At 25.3% G+C, this 21,177-nt stretch overlaps 2 protein-coding genes across 2 annotated transcripts in view; one reads left to right on the top strand and one right to left on the bottom strand.

The window, feature by feature from the left end:
* The window catches only part of btv (dynein cytoplasmic heavy chain beethoven), a 123,103-nt gene that overhangs the window by 79,826 nt on the left and 22,100 nt on the right, over positions 1-21,177 (top strand). The window contains exons 16-21 of the mRNA XM_075297350.1: positions 12,582-12,707; positions 12,787-12,918; positions 13,017-13,533; positions 18,666-19,271; positions 19,339-19,515; positions 19,679-19,792. Coding sequence (XP_075153465.1) covers positions 12,582-12,707; positions 12,787-12,918; positions 13,017-13,533; positions 18,666-19,271; positions 19,339-19,515; positions 19,679-19,792 — 1,672 coding nt within the window. The remainder of the gene's footprint in view (positions 1-12,581; positions 12,708-12,786; positions 12,919-13,016; positions 13,534-18,665; positions 19,272-19,338; positions 19,516-19,678; positions 19,793-21,177) is intronic.
* Positions 3,016-21,177, bottom strand: part of LOC142227036 (uncharacterized) — a 34,072-nt gene continuing 15,910 nt past the window's right edge. The window contains exons 2-3 of the mRNA XM_075297351.1: positions 7,309-8,772; positions 3,016-3,600 (exon numbers count right to left, since the gene is read on the bottom strand). Of these exons, the coding sequence (XP_075153466.1) occupies positions 7,513-8,772 (1,260 nt within the window). The 3' untranslated portion in view covers positions 3,016-3,600; positions 7,309-7,512. The remainder of the gene's footprint in view (positions 3,601-7,308; positions 8,773-21,177) is intronic.

Raw genomic sequence — 21,177 nt, forward strand, 5'->3', positions numbered from 1 at the left:
ATTTCTATAAAAATTTTTGTCAAAATTTTACTTCTATAGAAAATTTGGCAAAATTTTGTTAACACTTTATTTCTGTAGACAATTTTTTCAAAATTTTATTTCTATAGACAATTTTGTAAAAATTTTATTTCTATAGAAAATTTGGCAAAATTTTGTCAAAATTTTATTTCTATAGACAATTTTGTCAAAATTTTATTTCTTTAGGAAATTTTGCCTAAATTTTATTTCTATAGACAATTTTGTCAAAATTTTATATCTTTAGGAAATATTGCCTAAATTTTATTTCTGTAGAACATTTTATCAAACTGTTATTTCTATAGAAAATTTTATTTCTTTAGGAAATTTTGCCTAAATTTTATTTCTATAGACAATTTTGTCAAAATTTTATTTCTATAGACAATTTTGTCAAAATTTTATATCTTTAGGAAATTTTGCCTAAATTTTATTTCTGTAGAAAATTTTATCAAACTGTTATTTCTATAGAAAATTTTGTCAAAATTTTATTTCTATAGAAAATTTTATCAAAATTTTATTTCTATAGAAAATTTTGTCAAAATTTTATTTCTATAAAAATTGTTGTCAAAATTTTACTTCTATAGAAAATTTGGCAAAATTTTGTCAACATTTTATTTCTATAGACAATTTTGTCAAAATTTTATTTCTATAGACAATTTTGTAAAAATTTTATTTCTATAGAAAATTTGGTAAAATTTTGTCAAAATTTTATTTCTATAGACAATTTTGTCAAAATTTTATTTCTTTAGGAAATTTTGCCTAAATTTTATTTCTATAGACAATTTTGTCAAAATTTTATTTCAATAGAAAATTTTGTCAAAATTTTATATCTTTAGGAAATTTTGCCTAAATTTTATTTCTGTAGAAAATTTTATCAAACTGTTATTTCTATAGAAAATTTTGTCAAAATTTATTTCTATAGAAAATTTTGTCAAAATTTTATTTCTAGAGAAAATGTTGTCAAAATATTATTTCTAGAGAAAATGTTGTCAAAATTTTATTTCTATACAAAATTTGGCAAACTTTTGTCACAATTTTATTTCTATAGACAATTTTGTCAAAATTTTATTTCTATAGACAATTTTGTCAAAATTTTATTTCTTTAGGAAATTTTGCCTAAATTTTATTTCTATAGACAATTTTGTCAAAATTTTATTTCTATAGACAATTTTGACAAAATTTTATTTCTTTAGGCAATTTTGCCTATATTTTATTTCTGTAGAAAATTTTATCAAACTGTTATTTCTATAGAAAATTTTGTCAAAATTTTATTTCCATAAAAATTTTTGTCAAATTTTTATTTCTATAAAAATTTTTGTCAAAATTTTATTTCTATAGAATATTTTGTCAAAATTTTATTTCTATAGAATATTTTGTCAAAAATTTATTTCTATAGAAAATTTTGTCAAAATGTTTAGTTCTATAGAAAATTTTGTCAAAATTTTATATCTATTTTGTCAAAATTTCATTTCTATAAAAAAAATTTTGTCAAAATTGTATTTCTATAAAAAATGTTGTTTCTATAGAAAATTTTCGGGAATTTTTACTCCTATAGAAAATTTTGCCAACATTTTATTTCCACAAAAAATTTTGTCAAAATTTTATTTCTACAAAAAATGTTGTCAAAAATTTATTTCTACAAAAAATTTTGTCAAAATTTTATTTCTATAAAAAATTTGTCAAAATTTAATTTCTATTGAAAATTTTGTTAAAATTGTATTTCTACAAACAATTTTGTCAACATTTTATTTTTATAGAAAATTTGAAGTACCCCTTAGTTGGAGAGGAATATTTTGCAAAATCTACCGAAACATCATGAGTTCTACCAAACAGTAAAAAGAGCATTTTTGGTAGCATGTGGGGTTATACCAAAACATTGATCGATATGCTCCATATTCGGCCTAATCGGATAAAAAGTGGTCAAATCGGGACATGAACGTGAACCGATATACGTGGACCTAAAATAGCTCTAGATTTCAATTTTCCAGTAAATCGGATGAAAATTGCTACGTCTAGATGCTCAAGACCTTAAATGGGGAAATTGGTCTATCCGGGGCAATATCAAAACATGGACCGATACACACCATATGCAGCTCACCTATTTGTGGTACAAGATTTGGAATTTCAGCCGTATCGGATAAAAATTGGTGTCTAGACCCCCATAAAGTCAAATCGGGAGATCGGTCTATATGGGGTTATACCAACAGATGGAAAGTTTATGATATGGTCAGCAATTGGTCGTGCGTGAAGTCACTGATTGTAAAGCAAATCAGTTTAAAACTCTGGCCTGATCAAGAATATATGTACTACAGTGAAACTTCTCAAACGTGGACACTCTGAATACCCGACACCTCCCAAAAGTGGACATTTATCTGGGAACGTTTGCTATAGTAACACATTAAAATTAACCTTTCAGAAGTGGACACCTCCCAAATGTGGACAAAATTTAGGCGACCGTGAGTGTCCACCTTTCAGAGGTTACACTGTATTTACTTTATAGAGTGGGAAATCGTTATTATTAACGACCATCACAATTCCAATTGTGGGTATAAAATGAATTTATTGCCTATTTGTCACTTTCAATGTTTCCGGTTTCTATACTGGACTTTAGCATCTGCAGGAGCTAATAGGCCCTAGAGGGTTAAATAGTGCGTAGTCCCCCACATAATTAAGCTAATACTACCGTTGAATATTAAAACAAAATAAATATTAAAAAAAAAATAAACTAATCACCATATTTTTTTTCAAAATTTATTTTTGTTTTGATTTTATTTTATTTATCAAACATGGGCAGCAAATATGTTTGTGCGACCCATATCATAATGTGTTATTATAATAATAATTTTTTTATTCGTTTTTATTATGTATAGTTTTTTTCCTTGTATATTCACAAAATATTGAAACACGTACATCGTCATCATTGTCATCAATACATTACAATTCAATTTCAACACAAGATTTTTTTCTGACCTAAAAACTATTACAATTCGTCGGTAGCAGTTACATTTTAAAGGCAATTTTGCCTTATTATTATTTTTATTTTGTAAAAAACAAATTCATTTTGTTACACTTAATAGAATTTAATTACTAAAGCATTTAAATCTTATATGAGAGGTGGTCGATAGAGATAGGGGCGGGAGTGACATGCTTGTATGACTGTATAGGATGTGGTGATAAAAATTAAACCAAAATGAAAAGGACAGCATTATAGAATTTATGTGTTTTAAAAATTAAACAAACTAGATATATTATGGAGCAATTACATAAAATAACCCATGTCATTAATTTTACAAATGAGAAGAAAAGAGAGAAAAATTAGTTAAAATACCACAACAGTTTGCAAAAATCACTTAACTTATTTTGAAATGTATGCTTGGCGAAAATGGGACAAATTAAACACATTGTAAATCAAATGATAAAACATCGTGCGTAAATAAATGACACGAGATACATTTAAAATGGTCATGATAAAGCTTACATGTATAAAATTTGTAAAATAATGATTATAATTAAAAAAACATTTGAAGTTTAGTAAGAAACTAAGCGTTTTAGGACATTCAACATCACAAATAGTTGTCCTCCAATCTGAAAAGAACGAAACAAAAAGGGAAAAATTATAATTCATATTATTAATATTTTTTTTTTCAAGAAATGTGAATTTCGAAAAAGAAACGGAAACTGTTGAGAAAATTCTTTAATTCACAATTCGGTTCGGAATTAATACCAAAATTCTTACTGTAAGGTCAGAATCTTTGGATCCAAGAAAACTTTTTTTATAGTGTATGCAGAATTTGGCGAACATTGTAGTCATCAATAGTACAATCATAAATCTACACAATGTCTAGTATGGTTGCATATTTGAATGTATACTGATGTATACATTCAACATGGTTCAAGCGTTGTCCTTATTCTCTACTTTCGATGAGGGAATAAATTTGCCTATTGAACCACTTTAGTGCATATGCCAACCTTACCCACAACGTTAACCTGGTTCACCATATTTTCAGGCGTCGTCATTGTCCACTTTACAGCACTATGGAATGAGAAGGAAAAAGGGCTCAATACGAGTATTATATATAGTATTGGACTCATAAGTTCGATTCTATTTTAATGGGATCAACATTTACAAAAACTTGGAATAGTTTGTAGGCAATCGCACACATGTATACAAAACGTGGTATGGCAGGTGTTGGACCCGAAATTAAACAGATTACTCTTCACCATGACAATGAGAGCTGCATTCATGAGCACTCAAAACATTGATTTGATGGGTCATCCGCTTCATAGTCCTGACATGGCACCGAATGTCTTTTTATTCCCGTAATAAAAAATAAACTGAGATGTCAAGGGTTTTCAACACTTGAAGAAGTGGTTAGTTGATGCGTTCAGAATGCTTCCTTTTGGAGATAACTCAATCACGGTTGACACATTTGGTAGAATTCTACCAAGAAAAAATTTTGCAAAAATTTTCTATAGAAATAAAATTTTACAAAAATTTTCTATAGAAGTAAAATTTTGCCACAGTTTTCCTATAGAAATAAAATTTTGACGAAATTGTCTATAGAAAAAAATTTTGACAAAATTGTCTATAGAAAAAATATTTTGACAAGCATTTCTATACAAATAAAATTTTGAAAAATTTTCTATAGAAATAAAATTTTGACAAATTTTCTACAGAAATAAATATGTTGACAAAATTTTCTACAGAAACAAAAATTTGACAAAATTTTCTATAGAAAAAAAAAATTTTGACAAAATTTTCTACAGAAATAAAATGCTGACAAAATTTTCCATAGAAATAAAATTTTGACAAAAATTTCTATAGAAATAAAATTATGCAAACATTTTCTATAGATATAAAATTTTGCACAAAGTTTTTTATAGATATGAAATTTTGCAAAAATTTTTTATAGAAATAAAATTTTGCAAACATTTTCTATAGAAACAAAACTTTGACCAAAATGTCTATAGGAATAAAATTTTGTAAGCATTTTAATAGAAGAAAAAATTGACAAATATTTCTATAGAAATAAAATTTTGACAAATTTTCTGCAGAAATAAAAATGTTGACAAAATTTTCTACTGAAATAAAAATGTTGACAAAATTTTCTATAGAAATAAAATTTTGACAAAATTTTCTATAGAAATAAAATTTTGACAAAATTTTCTATAGAAATAAAATTTTGCAAAAATTTTCTATAGAAATAAAATTTTGCAAACATTTTCTATAGAAATAAAATTTTGACAAAATTTTCTATAGAAATAAAATTTTGCAAAAATTTTCTATAGAAATAAAATTTTGCAAACATTTTCTATAGAAATAAAATTTTGCAAACATTTTCTATAGACATAAAATTTTGACAAAATTTTCTATAGAAATAAAATTTTGCAAACATTTTCTATAGAAATAAAATTTTGACAAAATTTTCTATAGAAATAAATAGGTTGACAAAATTTTCTATAGAAATAAAATTTTGACAAAATTTTCTATAGAAACAAAAATTTGACAAAATTTTCTATAGAAATAAAATTTTCTATAGACATAAAATTTTGACAAAATTTTCTATAGAAATAAAATTTTGACAAAATTTTCAATAGAAATAAAATTTTGACAAAATTTTCAATAGAAATAAAATTTTGACAAAATTTTCTATAGAAATAAAATTTTGACAAAATTTTCTACAGAAATAAAATTTTGACAAAATTTTCTATAGAAATAAAATTTTGACAAAATTTTCTATAGAAATAAAATTTTGACAAAATTTTGTATAGAAATAAAAGTTTGCAAACATTTTCTATAGAAACAATATTTTGACAACATTTTCTACAGAAATAAAAATGTTGACAAAATTTTCTACAGAAATGAAATTTTGACGAAATTTTCTATAAAAATGTTGACAAAATTTTCTATAGAAATAAAATTTTGGCAAAATTTTCTATAGGAATAAAATTTTGACAAAATTTTCTACAGAAATAAAATGCTGACAAAATTTTCTATAGACATAAAATTTTGACAAAATTTTCTACAGAAATCAAATGTTGACAAAATTTTCTATAGAAATAGAATTTTGCAAACATTTTCTATAGATATAAAATTTTGCACAAAGTTTTTATAGATATGACATTTTGCAAACATTTTCTATAGAAGTAAAATTTTGCAAAAATTGTCTATAGAAAAAAAATTTTTTTCTAAAGAAATAAAAAATGACAAAATTTTCTATGGAAATAGAATTTTGCAAACATTTTCTATAGATATAAAATTTTGCACAAAGTTTTTATAGATATGAAATTTTGCAAGAATTTTCTATAGAAATGAAATTTTGACAAAATTTCTATATAAGTAAAATTTTGCAAAAATTGTCTATAGAGATAAAATTTTGGAAAAATTTTCTACAGAAACAAAAATGTTCACAAAATTTTCTATAGAAATAAAATTTTGACAAAATTTTCTATAGATATAAAATTTTGCATAAAGTTTTTATAGATATGAATTTTTGCAAAAATTTTCTATAGAAATTAAATTTTGACAAAATTTACTATAGAAGTAAAATTTTGCAAAAATTTTCGATAGAGATAAAATTTTGGAAAATTTTTCTATAGAAATAAAATTTTGCAAAAATTTTCTATAGAAATAAAATCTTGCAAAATTTTTTATAGAAATAAAATTTGCACACATTTTCTATAGAAATAAAATGTTGACCAAAATTTTATCAAAAACTTCACAATAAGATTTTTTTTTAATTTGATAGATGTTTGGAAAAAATTTCTTCAAATTTTGGTAAATATTTTTGGCACGAGTATCAACTGTGACCTCAATCAGAGGGGCAAGTGTTTCGAAAATTGGTTCAAATGCTTGTAAAAGTGTATAGATCTTAATGGGGAATGTTTAGAAAATGATGACATATTAGTTTTTGTTTTCTAATCCCGAAATATAAAAGGCTAGACCCTGAGGAATAGAACATATAATAGGATAAACCGACTGCTGTTTTAGACAGGCTGTGTACCACACAGGAGGTAAACTTCTCTCCGTATACTTGTACTTATGATTACCTTTTAGTTATGTTAACCTATGAGTGATGACATCGATTGGTTAACAGGACAGAATATTTCAAATAAACGAAATCCTCTTCAACATTTTCGTTAATAATAATAATTTGCGAATACAGTATATTTTCGTGCTACAAATATTTCGTTTTACATTTAAGATACCGTCTCTATTTGTGTATTCATTTACAATTGCCTCGTTTCTTCTTCAAATATCTTTAGGCAAAAATACAAACCATAACCACATACCTTCGATTCAAAATCTTCAAAACCTCAATGACAATAGTTCCATGAAATATCCACAACGCAAAAACACACATAGGCCTTTCTTCGAAAAATTCGAAATATTTTTTTATGTGTAAAACTATATTCTTTAAAAATATATATGTATGTATATGTTAGATTCTCAACTCTTGTTGTTCGTGTGTGTGTTTATGTGGCAGCCGGATCAAATTATTGTTGTTGCGTTTGATTTTGTGGTGGAGCATTTTGTTGTTGGGAAATTGCATTCGGATGTGCCCCCGGATTTATTTGTTGAGACAATTGCTGTTGCTGATGGGCAGCAACAGCGACGGCCACCAAGGCACTGGCCGAGGGCGGTGGTATATTTCCCGAAACTGCCGCATTACCCATATGGGCACGCATATGAACCGCTGCCATATGGGCCTGGGGTGACATATGCGAGAACATATTCATATTCTGTTGATGTATATGATGGGCATGGGCATGATTATTGAAATGATGTGGGGCCGAAATGACATCTGATGAAGTCTGCAAAATAATTTCGGGTTCGATCATTGGCATCTCATGCTCGTCGTTGTTATTATTGGAACCGCCACCAGCTCCTAGGGAACTTGATTGCTGACCATTATTGTGGCCATTATTAGAGGGGCCTGAATTCTCGACAGGATTGTATTCTTGTTTAATACCATTTTGTGGATATAGAGAAGCACTTAGATTTTGATGTAATATTGGATGGCACAATGAGGGCATTAAAGCTACACCGGGAATGGGCAAAGGATGATGTGGAAAATTGGGCGGTGGATACAATAGGCCACCTTTATTCAGTTGGGTCATATGGGCTGCGGTAGGATTTGAGGTGGTCATATTGCTCCCAATAGCCGCCGTTGACAAATTAATCATATTATTGTTGTTGACACTCGTCAGTGTTGTTGTAGTCGTACTACTCGTGGGAGCGCAAACCATATTCACTATATTTCCAGGATTTGGATTCCCACTGTTGGCGCTATGTGGTATGCGACGTCTCTGCTGTGGTGTAATGTGCTGTTGTATATTATTTTGTTGTTGCTGCTGCTGCTGTTGTTGTTGGGTATTAATTTGTTGTTGTTGCTGCTGCTGTTGCTGGGAATTATTATTATGTTGCTGTTGGACATTATTTTGCGGTGAATCAATAGATGGTAGAGTATCGGATATAATAACTTCCGGTTCGACTGGGGCTGGTTGTACCAAATTGAATTGTTGCGCTAAAGCGGCTTCATCGACAATGATACCCTTTTTACGCTCTTTGCGTATTTTATCGCGTAGTTTTTCAAGCTGCCGAAAAGCTTCATTTGATCGTCTGGCTTTTTTACGATCACGATCACGTTCCTGTTCCATACGACGATATTCTGGATTCATGCGTTTCACTCGTTTGCGCTCGCGATCTCTTTCGCGCATTATCATTTTGTTGCGGGCTTCTTCTTCAGGCGTTAGCTGTAAATGGAATGAGATAAAAGATAGACATTGTATTAGACATCAAATGAAGAAACATATCATACATACAACATATTAGTATCAAAGGCTTATTGCGATAATGAAAAATCAAAAATGGAAAAAATATGGATACGGTTATAAGGACCTGAGGCAATTTAACGTCTAACAGGCATTGAAGACTCTGTCCTGATAATTTAGAGAAAATGTTACGAAAAAACTACGGAACAAAAAAACTTATTTTGCAAAATTTTATTTTTTTTTGAAAATTTTATAAAAATTTAAACTCTATAGAAAATTTTGCCAAAATCTTTTTTTTTATAGAAAATTTTCAACATTTTATTTTTCATAGACATTTTTGTCGAAATCTTATTTCTATAGAAAATGTTGTCAAAATTTTATTTCTATAGAAAATATTGTCAATATTTTATTTCTATAGAAAATTTTGTCAAAATTTTATTTCTATAGAAAATTTTCTCAAAATTTTATTTCTATAGAAAATTTTGTCAAAATTTTATTTCTATAGAAAATTGTTTCAAAATTTTATTTCTGTAGAAAATTTTGTCAAAATTTTATTTCTATCGAAAATTTTGTAAAAATTTTATTTCTATAGAAAATTTTGTCAAAATTTTATTTTATAGAAAATTTTGTAATAATTTTATTTCTATAGACAATTTTGTCAAAATTTTATTTCTATAGAAAATTTTGTCAAAATTTTATTTCTATAAAAAATTTTGTCAAAATTTTATTTCTATAGAAAATTTTGTCAAAATTTTATTTCTATAGAAAATTTTGTCAAAATTTTATTTCTATGGAAAATTTTGTCAAAATTTTATTTCTATAGGAAATTTTGTAAAAATTTTATTTCTATAGAAAATTTTGTCAAAATTTTATTTCTATAGAAAATTTTGTCAAAATTTTATTTCTATAGGCAATTTTGTTAAAATTTTATTTCTATAGACAATTTTGTCAAAATTTTATTTCTATAGAAAATTTTGTCAAAATTTTATTTCTATAGAAAATTTTGTCAAAATTTTATTACTATAGAAAATTTTGTCAAAATTTTATTTCTATAGAAAATTTTGTCAAAATTTTATTTCTATAGAAAATTTTGTCAAAATTTTATTTCTATAGAAAATTTTGTCAAAATTTTATTTCTACAGAAATTTTTGTCAAAATTTTATTTGTGCAGAAAATGTTGTCAAAATTTTATTTCAATAGAAAATTTTGTCAAAATTTTATTTCTATTGAAAATTTTGTCAAAATTTTATTTTATAGAAAATTTTGTCAAAAATTTATTTTATAGAAATTTTTGTCAAAAATTTATTTTATAGAAAATTTTGACAAAATTGTATTTATAGAAAATTTTATTGCTATAAAAATTTTTGTCAAAATTTTATTTCTCAAAAATTTGTCAAAATTTTATTTCTATAGAAAATTTTGTCAAAATTTTATTTCTAGAGAAAATTTTGTCAAAATTTTATTTCTATAGAAAATTTTGTCAAAATTTTATTTCTACAGAAATTTTTGTCAAAATTTTATTTGTGCAGAAAATGTTGTCAAAATTTTATTTCAATAGAAATTTTGTCAAAATTTTATTTCTATAGAAAATTTTGTCACAATTTTATTTCTATTGAAAATTTTGTCAGAATTTTATTTTATAGACAATTTTGTCAACATTTTATTTCTATAGAAAATTGTCAAAATTTTATTTCTATAGAAAATTGTCAAAATTTTATTTCTATAGAAAATTTTTTCAAAATTTTATTTTTATGGACATTTTTGTCAAAATTTGATTTCTATAGAAAATTTCGTCAAAATTTTATTTCTATAGGAAATTTTGTCAAAATTTTATTTCTTTGGAAAATTTTGTCAAAATTTTATTTCTATAGAAAATTTTTTCAACATTTTATTTCCATAGAAATTTTTGTCGAAATCTTATTTCTATAGAAAATGTTGTCAAAATTTTATTTCTATAGAAAATATTGTCAATATTTTATTTCTATAGAAAATTTTGTCAAAATTTTATTTCTATAGAAAATTTTGTCAAAATTTTATTTCTATAGAAAATTTTGTCAAAATTTTATTTCTATCGAAAATTTTGTCAAAATTTTATTTCTATAGAAAATTTTGTCAAAATTTTATTTTATAGAAAATTTTGTAATAATTTTATTTCTATAGACAATTTTGTCAAAATTTTATTTCTATAGAAAATTTTGTCAAAATTTTATTTCTATAGAAAATTTTGTCAAAATTTTATTTCTATAAAAAAATTTGTCAAAATTTTATTTCTATAGAAAATTTTGTCAAAATTTTATTTCTATAGAAAATTTTGTCAAAATTTTATTTTTATGGAAAATTTTGTCAAAATTTTATTTCTATAGAAAATTTTGTCAAAATTTTATTTCAATAGAAAAATTTCTCAAAATTTTATTTTTATAGAAATTTTTGTCAAAATTTTATTTCTATAGCAAATTTTGTCAAAATTTTATTTCTATAGCAAATTTTGTCAAAATTTTATTTCTATAGAAAGTTTTGTCAAAATTTTATTTCTATAGAAAATTTTGTCAAAATTTTTTTTCTATAGAAAATGTTGTTGAAATTTTACCACTACAGTTTTGTCAAAATTTTACCACTATAGAAAATTTTGTCAACATTTTATTTCTATAGAAAAATTTGTCAAAATTTTATTTCTATAGACAATTTTGTCAAAATTTTACCACTATAGAAAATTTTGTCAAAATTTTATTTCTATAGAAAATTTTGTCAAAATTTTATTTCTATAGAAAATTTTGTCAAAATTTTATTTCTATAGACAATTTTGTCAACATTTTATTTCTATTGAAAATTTTGTCAAAATTTTATTTTATAGAAAATTTTGTCAAAAATTTATTTTATAGAAAATTTTGTCAAAAATTTATTTTATAGAAAATTTTATTGCTATAGAAAATTTTGTCAAAATTTTATTTCTATTGAAAATTTTGTCAAAATTGTATTTCTAAAGAAACTTTTGTCAAAATTTTATTTCTATAGAAAATTTTGTCAAAATTTTATTTCTATAGAAAATTTTGTCAAAATTTTATTTCTATAGAAAATTTTGTCAAAATTTTATTTCTATAGAAAATTTTGTCAAAATTTTATTTCTATAGAAAATTTTGTCAAAATTTTATTTCTATAGAAAATTTTGTCAAAATTTTATTTCTATTGAAAATTTTGTCAAAATTTTATTTTATAGAAAATTTTGTCACAATTTTATTTTATAGAAAATTTTGTCAAAAAATTATTTTATAGAAAATTTTGACAAAATTGTATTTATAGAAAATTTTATTGCTATAGAAAATTTTGTCAAAATTTTATTGCTATAGAAAATTTTGTCAAAATTTTATTTCTATTGAAAATTTTGTCAAAATTGTATTTCTAAAGAAAATTTTGTCAAAATTTTATTTCTATAGAAAATTTTGTCAAAATTTGATACACACCATTACACCGGCGGCGCTTGAGTTCTGGAGTTATATATTTTCAGCTGAGCTCTTTGCCAAATAAACCATATCATTTTTTAAATTTGGAATGGCTCTCATTAGAAAAAAAAAAAAAACAATTCGGTAACTTGCCACATTCGTGCAAGGGAAGCCTCTTTCATTTTTGAACGACCTACCACGGCGAAATACCCATCCTTACCTATTTTAAAGCGTATAAGAAAGATGTTCATAACCTATATTTCACTTACATAGAATTTCTTATGACTATCTCCCCTCTGCCTTTAAGAATTTGAAAAAACAATAACCATCATTCATCTCAATCGTCTTTCACAGGTTGCTAACTCTACCTTCCGGTTGGCGCATACAATTTGGCAACAATGTCAATTTCATATTTGAAACTGATGATGTACGAAATGCTTCACCCGCAACCATATCACGTATGGGCATCATCAACATGAAGTAAGTAGCATGGAAAATCAACTTATTGTCAACATAGAAAAATTCATAACTATTTTATTTTCCGTCGCAAACCATACAGCAATGAGGATTATCCATTAAAACCAATACTCGAGTATCAATTGACAAAATTTGAATTTGGAGATTTGCTACAAAGTTTCATTGAAGAATTATATGAACCTTCTATGGCATGGATTGAAAAGGAATGTGCACAGTAAGTTTTGTTGTTTTCTATCTCGGAAAAATATAGAGTACGATAGCTAACATAGCAGGAATTCTGGTTATTTTGTTTTGTTTCTCACTAAATTTTAGTGTTTTACCTTGCCTGACACGTTCCTGGATGTTACGTGCCTTACTATTGCAACTTCGTGCAAATGGCGATTATGCCTTACAAAACCGTGATGCTTTCACCATTTGTTCATGTCAAGCGGCCTTAGAATTCGTGCCTGTGGACCGCCACAATGAATTTGCTAATTGGCTTTTTGAAAAGGCCAATTTGTATGTGACCAATCCAAATCAAGCTGAATTGATGTTCTACAATAAGACGCGCAATTCCATTGATGTTTATGAGAGTGAAATTGTCACCGGTACAATTGACGATGATGTTGGTAATTTGGTGCAAACTGCCGCCGTTAAGATGTATTTGCAACAATTAAAGTTGTTCCTGGAAGCACCTGCCAATACACCATTCTTGATAATAGGTCCAGCCGGAGCGGCTAAGAGTTTACTAATGGAACAAGCCATAGAGGATATGTCAGGTTATGAATTGGTCACCATCAATTGTTCCACACAATTGACGCCATCGTACATAATACATTGCATAAAACAGGTAAATAGTAGGGTGTTATGGGTTTTTTTCTTCCCTAAGCTTGGAAAATGGTCATATTCGATTTCCTCCATATTTTTATAATAGCAGACAAGGAAGTCAAAATGATGAAGTCAAAAATATACTTCTTGGAATAGAACCGGTTTACCGGGTTTTAAAGTCTTGAATTTTCGTATAAACCGAAAAAGGGTTATTTGGACAATCTTCTTCTGGGTTATTTTTTATAGTAACCATCTAAATCACCTAGTCTTGGTTACCATCATAGCAAATAAGACTTAACAGGATTCATGAGGATATAATAGCAGAAGGCTACTCTATAGAGATAAAATTTTGACAAAATTTTCTATAGAGATAAAATATTGACAAAATTTTCTATAGCAATAAAATTTTGGCAAAAATTTCTATAGAGATAAAATTTTCTATAGTGGTAAAATTTTGACAAAATTTTCTATAGAGATAAATATTTGCCAAAATTTTCTATAGATATAAAATTTTGATAAAATTTTCTACAGAGATAAAATTTTGACAAAATTCTTTATATAGATAAAATTTTGACAAAATTTTCCATAGAAATAAAATTTTGACAAAATTTTCTATATAGATAAAATTTTGACAAAATTTTCTATAGAGATAAAATTTTGACAAAATTTTCTATATAGATAAAATTTTGACAAAATTTTGTACAGAGATAAAATTTTGACAAAATTTTCTATAGAGATAAAATTTTGACAAAATTTTCTATAGAGATAAGATTTTGACAAAATTTTCTATAGAGATAAAATTTTGACAAAATTTTCTATAGAGATAAAATTTAGAAAAAATTTCTATAGAGATAAAATTTTGGCAAAATTTTCTATGGTGGTAAAATTTTGACAAAATTTTCTATATAGATAAAATTTTGACAAAATTTTCTATAGTGGTAAAATATTGACAATATTTTCTATAGTGGTAAAATTGTGACAAAATTTTCTATAGAGATAAAATTTTGACAAAATTTTCTATAGAGATAAAATTTTGACAAAATTTTCTATAAGATAAAATTTTGACAAAATTTTCTATAGAGATAAAATTTTGACAAAATTTTCTATAGATATAAAATTTTGACAAAATTTTCTATAGAGATAAAATTTTGACAAAATTTTCTATAGAGATAAAATTTTGACAAAATTTTCTATAGATATAAAATTTTGACAAAATTTTCTATAGAGATAAAATTTTGACAAAATTTTCTATAGAGATAAGATTTTGACAAAATTTTCTATAGAGATAAATTTTTGACAAAATTTTCTATAGAGATAAAATTTAGAAAAAATTTCTATAGAGATAAAATTTTGACAAAATTTTCTATAGAGATAAAATTTTGACAAAATTTTCTATATAGATAAAATTTTGACAAAATTTTCTATAGAGATAAAATTTTGACAAAATTTTCTATAGAGATAAAATTTTGACAAAATTTTCTATAGAGATAACATTTTGACAAAATTTTCTATAGAGATAAAATTTTGACAAAATTTTCTATAGAGATAAAATTTGACAAAATTTTCTATAGAGAAAAAATTTTGACAAAATTTTCTATAGAGATAAAATTTTGACAAAATTTTCTATAGAGATAAAATTTTGACAAAATTTTCTATAGAGATAAAATTTTGACAAAAATTTCTATAGAGATAAAATTTTGACAAAATTTTCTATAGAGATAAAATTTTGACAAAATTTTCTATAGAGATAACATTTTGACAAAATTTTCTATAGAGATAAAATTTTGACAAAATTTTCTATAGAGATAAAATTTTGACAAAATTTTCTATATAGATAAAATTTTGACAAAATTTTCTATAGAGATAAAATTTTGACAAAATTTTCTATAGAGATAAAATTTTGACAAAATTTTCTATAGAGATAAAATTTTGACAAAATTTTCTATATAGATAAAATTTTGACAAAATTTTCTATAGAGATAAAATTTTGACAAAATTTTCTATAGAGATAAAATTTTGACAAAATTTTCTATAGAGATAACATTTTGACAAAATTTTCTATAGAGATAAAATTTTGACAAAATTTTCTATAGAGATAAAATTTGACAAAATTTTCTATAGAGAAAAAATTTTGACAAAATTTTCTATAGAGATAAAATTTTGACAAAATTTTCTATAGAGATAAAATTTTGACAAAATTTTCTATAGAGATAAAATTTTGACAAAAATTTCTATAGAGATAAAATTTTGACAAAATTTTCTATAGAGATAAAATTTTGACAAAATTTTCTATAGAGAAAAAATGTTTACAAAATTTTCTATAGAAATAAAATTTTGACAAAATTTTCTATAGAAATAAAATTTTGACAAAATTTTCTATAGAGATAAAATTTTGACAAAATTTTCTATAGAGATAAAATTTTGACAAAATTTTCTATATAGATAAAATTTTGACAAAATTTTCTATAGAGATAAAATTTTGACAAAATTTTCTATAGAGATAAAATTTTGACAAAATTTTCTATAGAGATAACATTTTGACAAAATTTTCTATAGAGATAAAATTTTGACAAAATTTTCTATAGAGATAAAATTTGACAAAATTTTCTATAGAGAAAAAATTTTGACAAAATTTTCTATAGAGATAAAATTTTGACAAAATTTTCTATAGAGATAAAATTTTGACAAAATTTTCTATAGAGATAAAATTTTGACAAAAATTTCTATAGAGATAAAATTTTGACAAAATTTTCTATAGAGATAAAATTTTGACAAAATTTTCTATAGAGATAAAAATTTGACAAAATTTTGTACAGAGATAAAATTTTGACAAATTTTTTTATATAGATAAAATTTTGACAAAATTTTCTATAGAGATAAAATTTTGACAAAATTTTCTATAGAGATAAAATTTTGACAAAATTTTCTATAGAGATAAAATTTTGACAAAATTTTCTATATAGATAAAATTTTGACAAAATTTTCTATAGAGATAAAATTTTGACAAAATTTTCTATAGAGATAAAATTTTGACAAAATTTTCTATAGAGATAACATTTTGACAAAATTTTCTATAGAGATAAAATTTTGACAAAATTTTCTATAGAGATAAAATTTGACAAAATTTTCTATAGAGAAAAAATTTTGACAAAATTTTCTATAGAGATAAAATTTTGACAAAATTTTCTATAGAGATAAAATTTTGACAAAATTTTCTATAGAGATAAAATTTTGACAAAAATTTCTATAGAGATAAAATTTTGACAAAATTTTCTATAGAGATAAAATTTTGACAAAATTTTCTATAGAGAAAAAATGTTTACAAAATTTTCTATAGAAATAAAATTTTGACAAAATTTTCTATAGAAATAAAATTTTGACAAAATTTTCTATAGAGATAAAATTTTGACAAAATTTTCTATAGAGATAAAATTTTGACAAAATTTTCTATATAGATAAAATTTTGACAAAATTTTCTATAGAGATAAAATTTTGACAAAATTTTCTATAGAGATAAAATTTTGACAAAATTTTCTATAGAGATAACATTTTGACAAAATTTTCTATAGAGATAAAATTTTGACAAAATTTTCTATAGAGATAAAATTTGACAAAATTTTCTATAGAGAAAAAATTTTGACAAAATTTTCTATAGAGATAAAATTTTGACAAAATTTTCTATAGAGATAAAATTTTGACAAAATTTTCTATAGAGATAAAATTTTGACAAAAATTTCTATAGAGATAAAATTTTGACAAAATTTTCTATAGAGATAAAATTTTGACAAAATTTTCTATAGAGATAAAAATTTGACAAAATTTTGTACAGAGATAAAATTTTGACAAATTTTTTTATATAGATAAAATTTTGACAAAATTTTCTTTATAGATAAAATTTTTAAATTTTTCTATAGAAATAACATTTTGGCAAAATTTTTTATAGCAATAAAATTTTGACAAAATTTTCTATAGCAATAAAATTTTGGCAAAATTTTCTATAGAGATAAAATTTTGACAAAATTTTCTATAGAGATAAAATTTTGACAAAATTTTCTATAGAAATAAAATTTTGACAAAATTTTCTATAGAGATAAAATTTTGACAAAATTTTCTATAGAGATAAAATTTTGACAAAATTTTCTATGAGATAAAATTTTGACAAAATTTTCTATAGAGATAAAATTTTGACAAAATTTTCTATAGAGATACAAATTTTAACGAAATTTTCTATGGAGATAAAATTTAAAAAAAAAATTCTATAGTGGTAAAATTTTGAAAAAAAAAATCTATAGTGGTAAAATTTTGACAAAACTTTCTATAGAGATAACATTTTGACAAAATTTTCTATAGTGGTAAAATTTTGCCAAATTTTTCTATAGTGGTAAAATTTTGACAAAACTTTCTATAGAGATAAAATTTTGACAAAGTTTTCTATAGTGGTAAAATTTTGACAAAATTTTCTATAGTGGTAAAATTTTGACAAAATTTTCTATAGTGGTAAAATTTTGACAAAATTTTCTATAGAGATAAAATTTTGACAAAATTTTCTATAGAGATAAAATTTTGAACAAAATTTTCTATAGAGATAAAATTTTGACAAAATTTTCTATAGAGATAAAATTTTGAACAAAATTTTCTATAGAGATAAAATTTTGACAAAATTTTCTATAGAGATAAAATTTTGACAAAATTTTCTGTAGAAATAAAATTTTGATAAAATTTGCTATAGAAATAAAATGTTGACAAAAAATTTCAAGTGGCAACCGTGTCAATTTCAAAGTGTAATTTTTTACTTATTAGGAAACCAGATATGATTTATTTGTTATACCAAGCACAACAAGAGAAATATTATTTATAAAAAAATTTCTATATAAAAACTTCCATCCATTCCATTAAATAGTTTAAATTAACCCGAATATGTTAAGAAAAATTTACTTCATATGAAACTAAATCCGAGGTACATGCCTAAGAGGCACGTAAAGCGCCTTATGGCCCATGAAGCAACCGTATTTAAATTAAAAGTGCCTATTTTAAAAACTGTCCTACTACCATAACGTCGTCATTCGCCTTCCCATAATTTCATTTATGCCATTTTTATCAATTTATTTATTTGCCATACGGTACTAACTCTTATCCTTTGCAAATTACATTTAGAATTGTATGGCTGTAAGTGGAGTGCGTGGCCGGGAATATCGACCGAGGCAGACACGTTTGGTTATCTATCTGAAAAATTTAGATCTATGCTATGTGGATGCTTGGGGTTGCAGTGAAATTGTTGAATTATTGTTACAGCTTGTGCAACGACAAGGCTTTTACAACGATAACGGTACAAATTCTGGCCTAAATGTGGCCAAGAATAGTGGCGGCAATGGCAGCACAAATAATGGCAGCAGAAGTAATGTCAGCAAGAACAGCAGCAGTAGTAGTGGTGGTGGTGGCAGTAGTAGTAGTAGCAATAGCAATTTGGAATGGATAAATGTAAGTGGTTTACAAATATGTGGTTCCATTTCACAGATGACAACAGCTGCGACGGCTAATGCAAGTTTAGTGAAAATTGCACCGCGTTATTTGGCCATAAATCACATGCTGCATGTTAGCTATCCCACCCAGCAGGATATGTTGGCCGTAATACAAAGACATCTTGAGCATTTACTTTTGGGCCATCATCATCACCATCATCATGATGGTGCTCACTTCAAAGGCTTGAATTTACAAAATGTGCAATACATTTCAGAAGGCTTAATGGAATTTTATGCAAAGGTTTGTATAGTATTTCCCATATCAATTTACCGTGTAATCCGAATATCTGTTTACTTTGCCTGTATAGTTGCAGACAACCTTTGGATTATCAAGAAGGAGTTCAAGTGGTCCTATAGCTACTGGTGATGGTGGTAGCAATGGCAGTGGGGCAAGTTATTCTTGTGCCCACTATCAATTCTCACCAAAATTTTTAATGAAAACATTGGCAAATCTAAAATTCTATCCAGAGAATTCTTTCAATGAGGTAAGGATGAATATTTTTGTGGGCCCTTTTTTATTTGGTTTTAAATTAATTCTCGTCTTTGTTTCATTCATTCAAACGATGAGATGCTTCAGCAAATAAATCTTAATTAAATTTTATATGCTTTATTTGTTTGTTTTTGTATTTGTATCTTATTCGTTTGCAGGCCTTATACTGTGAATTGGTTTCAATGTTCAAGGATCGTTTGGTGTCCGAAGAGGATGCTGATAAATTTGAAATGATTTTGAGACAATCATTGAAGAAAATTGCCGGTAAAGATGTAAGTTTGTGTTTGAGTGTATTTTATTTCAATGATGATGGTGCTAAACCAAATCCATGGACCATGGTAAGGTAATATCAAATGGCTTTTGTGATGAAAAACATTTAATTTGTTTTTCGTTTTCTTAAAAGATTATGCAAATAAGATTTTTACTTCCATTGAATCTAGAGGCTATCCCGGTCTGGTTAATATCTAGGGTTTTTTTTTTTTTGCGGGAACGGGATCCCGGGAATTTCCAATTTTTTCGCTCCCGCTTTTCCGGGAATGAAGTGCGGGAATTCCCGGGAAATTTTCTTTACAATATTTTATATATAATAGAGGGTTCTATATGGCAAATGACAGTTGAAATCTAGTTAAAGTGGATTTTGGAAGTGTAATGTGAATGAATATGGTACGAAGTAGTAGTAGTTGCCTTGTGGGTTCTAGCCCAGATTCTAAAAAAAAGATTGCACTTAAAAAGAAGATTGCACTTCCTAATTTATGATTGTCATATTTCTGTAAACCAACATTCCGATAGACTGGTAGACTGGTTCAAAATTTCATAATTATTGCAAGTTTTTTTTTTTAATGAAATATGAAAATTTCAACCTTTATTGAGATAGTTACTTTAATTTCAAATTTATACCTCGTACACCTAAGGCTCGAAATCTATTAAAAGTGGCTTTTAAATCCCTTATTTATAAGGCAAATGACAGTTGAAATCTAGTTAAAGTAAAGATTTTGGAAGTGTAATGTGAATGAGGTATGTTATTAACAGGCTGATAAGTCCCCGATAAGTCCCCGATAAGTCCCCGGTCTAACAAAGAAAAACACATTTTTTTGTCAAAATTCGTTTTTATTATTCAACACAGTTCTCTTCAAGAGCGATACAACGATTATAACGACCTTCCAATTTTTTGATACCATTTTGGTAGTACTCCTTCGGTTTTGCCTCAAAATAGGCCTCAGTTTCGGCGATCACCTCTTCATTGCAGCCAAATTTTTTCCCTGCGAGCATTCTTTTGAGGTCTGAGAACAAGAAAAAGTCGCTGGGGGCCAGATCTGGAGAATACGGTGGGTGGGGAAGCAATTCGAAGCCCAATTCATGAATTTTTGCCATCGTTCTCAATTACTTGTGTGACTTGACTTGTCTTGGTGGAACAACACTTTTTTTTTCTTCTTCATATGGAGCCGTTTTGCCGCGATTTCGACCTTCAAACGCTCCAATAACGCCATATAATAGTCACTGTTGATGGTTTTTCCCTTCTCAAGATAATCGATAAAAATTATTCCATGCGCATCCCAAAAAACAGAGGCCATTACTTTGCCAGCGGACTTTTGAGTCTTTCCACGCTTCGGAGACGGTTCACCGGTCGCTGTCCACTCAACCGACTGTCGATTGGACA

The sequence above is a fragment of the Haematobia irritans genome, chromosome 2 (genome assembly GCF_050003625.1).
Source record: "Haematobia irritans isolate KBUSLIRL chromosome 2, ASM5000362v1, whole genome shotgun sequence".
NCBI lineage: Eukaryota > Metazoa > Arthropoda > Insecta > Diptera > Muscidae > Haematobia > Haematobia irritans.